Source organism: Buceros rhinoceros, unplaced genomic scaffold (genome assembly GCF_000710305.1).
Source record: "Buceros rhinoceros silvestris isolate BGI_N320 unplaced genomic scaffold, ASM71030v1 scaffold1417, whole genome shotgun sequence".
Lineage (NCBI taxonomy): Eukaryota > Metazoa > Chordata > Aves > Bucerotiformes > Bucerotidae > Buceros > Buceros rhinoceros.
In genome coordinates this window covers 43,535-44,775 of record NW_010420226.1, presented here as the reverse complement: position 1 = coordinate 44,775, position 1,241 = coordinate 43,535, and the positions used below count along the sequence as shown (strand labels likewise).

At 55.9% G+C, this 1,241-nt stretch overlaps 1 protein-coding gene across 1 annotated transcript in view; it reads left to right on the top strand.

The window, feature by feature from the left end:
- The window catches only part of SARDH (sarcosine dehydrogenase), a gene marked incomplete at its 5' end in the record, with an annotated part of 24,946 nt that overhangs the window by 9,226 nt on the left and 14,479 nt on the right, over positions 1 to 1,241 (top strand). Inside the window, 1 exon segment of the mRNA XM_010139208.1 lies at positions 932 to 1,073. Within this exon segment, the coding sequence (XP_010137510.1) occupies positions 932 to 1,073 (142 nt within the window).

The window sequence follows — 1,241 nt, the reverse complement described above, 5'->3', positions numbered from 1 at the left end:
GAAGAGGCAGCTGCCCTCACAGCGAGCCCGTGCCTGCTTTGGGGGAGCATGGCTTGCATGGCTTGCACCTCTACAGGGCTTGGCCCCTGTGCCCTGCCTCTCCTTGGCACCCAGGCAGCAGGGAGGGAAGCTGAAAATCCTGTTTTAAAAGGCCCTGTAAATGACATTTTGTCTTCTCTCCAGCCCCGGGAAAGGTGCCACTGGCACCCGGGGCTGCTCTCCATGACTTATAGGTCTCTGGTAATAATAACCTGAGCGTGTGCTGAGCTGGCACATTCCTTCAAGGAGATTTTCTATTTGAAAGATGAAAATATGTCAAACAAATTTAAAATGTTTCAGGTTTTATTTATATTTCAGCCTAGGGAGATTTGGATGAAAAATGAAAGGAATGTCCAGGGCTCTTTCCTTCGTCAGGGTTGTGTTTAAAGCCGGGCATGCTCTAAGCCAGCCCCACGCTGAAGCAGAGCAGAATTAACCTCAAGTCTCCTCTTTTTCTTTCTTTCCCCCAAAGCAGGACTGTATTCCCAGTTGCTCTGGGGCAGGTGTGCCTGGAGCAAGGCTGGGGAGGAGCTCAGTGGGGGCTGTGGTGAGTGCCCGGCTCTGATGGGCAGCTCTGAGGCATGGCCAGCACCAAGCCCCACTCGGTTCCTCTGCTCTGCTACCCACCAGATGGGTGCAGGAATGGCAATTTGACACCACATCAGCTGCGTCCACAGCTGAGGCTGGCCAAAAGGGCCATGCCCAGGGGAGGAGGCATCCCGAGAGCTGGTGGGCTCATCCAGATGCTGCCCTCTTCCTGCCTTCCAGGAGGTTTCACCACTCCCTCACCGACAACAATCGCTGGATCCGGGAGCGGAGCCATGAGTCTTACACCAGGAACTACTCCGTCGTCTTCCCCCACTCCAGATTCTGCCCTCTTCCGGCCTTCCAGGAGGTTTCACCACTCCCTCACCGACAACAATCGCTGGATCCGGGAGCGGAGCCATGAGTCTTACACCAGGAACTACTCCGTCGTCTTCCCCCATGATGAGCCGCTGGCGGGGCGCAACATGAGGAAGGACCCCCTGCACGAGGTGAGGACACAAACCCTGACCTGGGCTGCTGTACGATGAGCGATGGGAGACCCTCGCTACCTCCTTGCAGCAAAAAAGAGGTGGCAAGGAGTGGCCACAGCTATGTTGCTCCCCAAAGCAGAGTGCTGCGTCCATGCTCCCATCCATCCATTGTGGGGAGATTCCTGC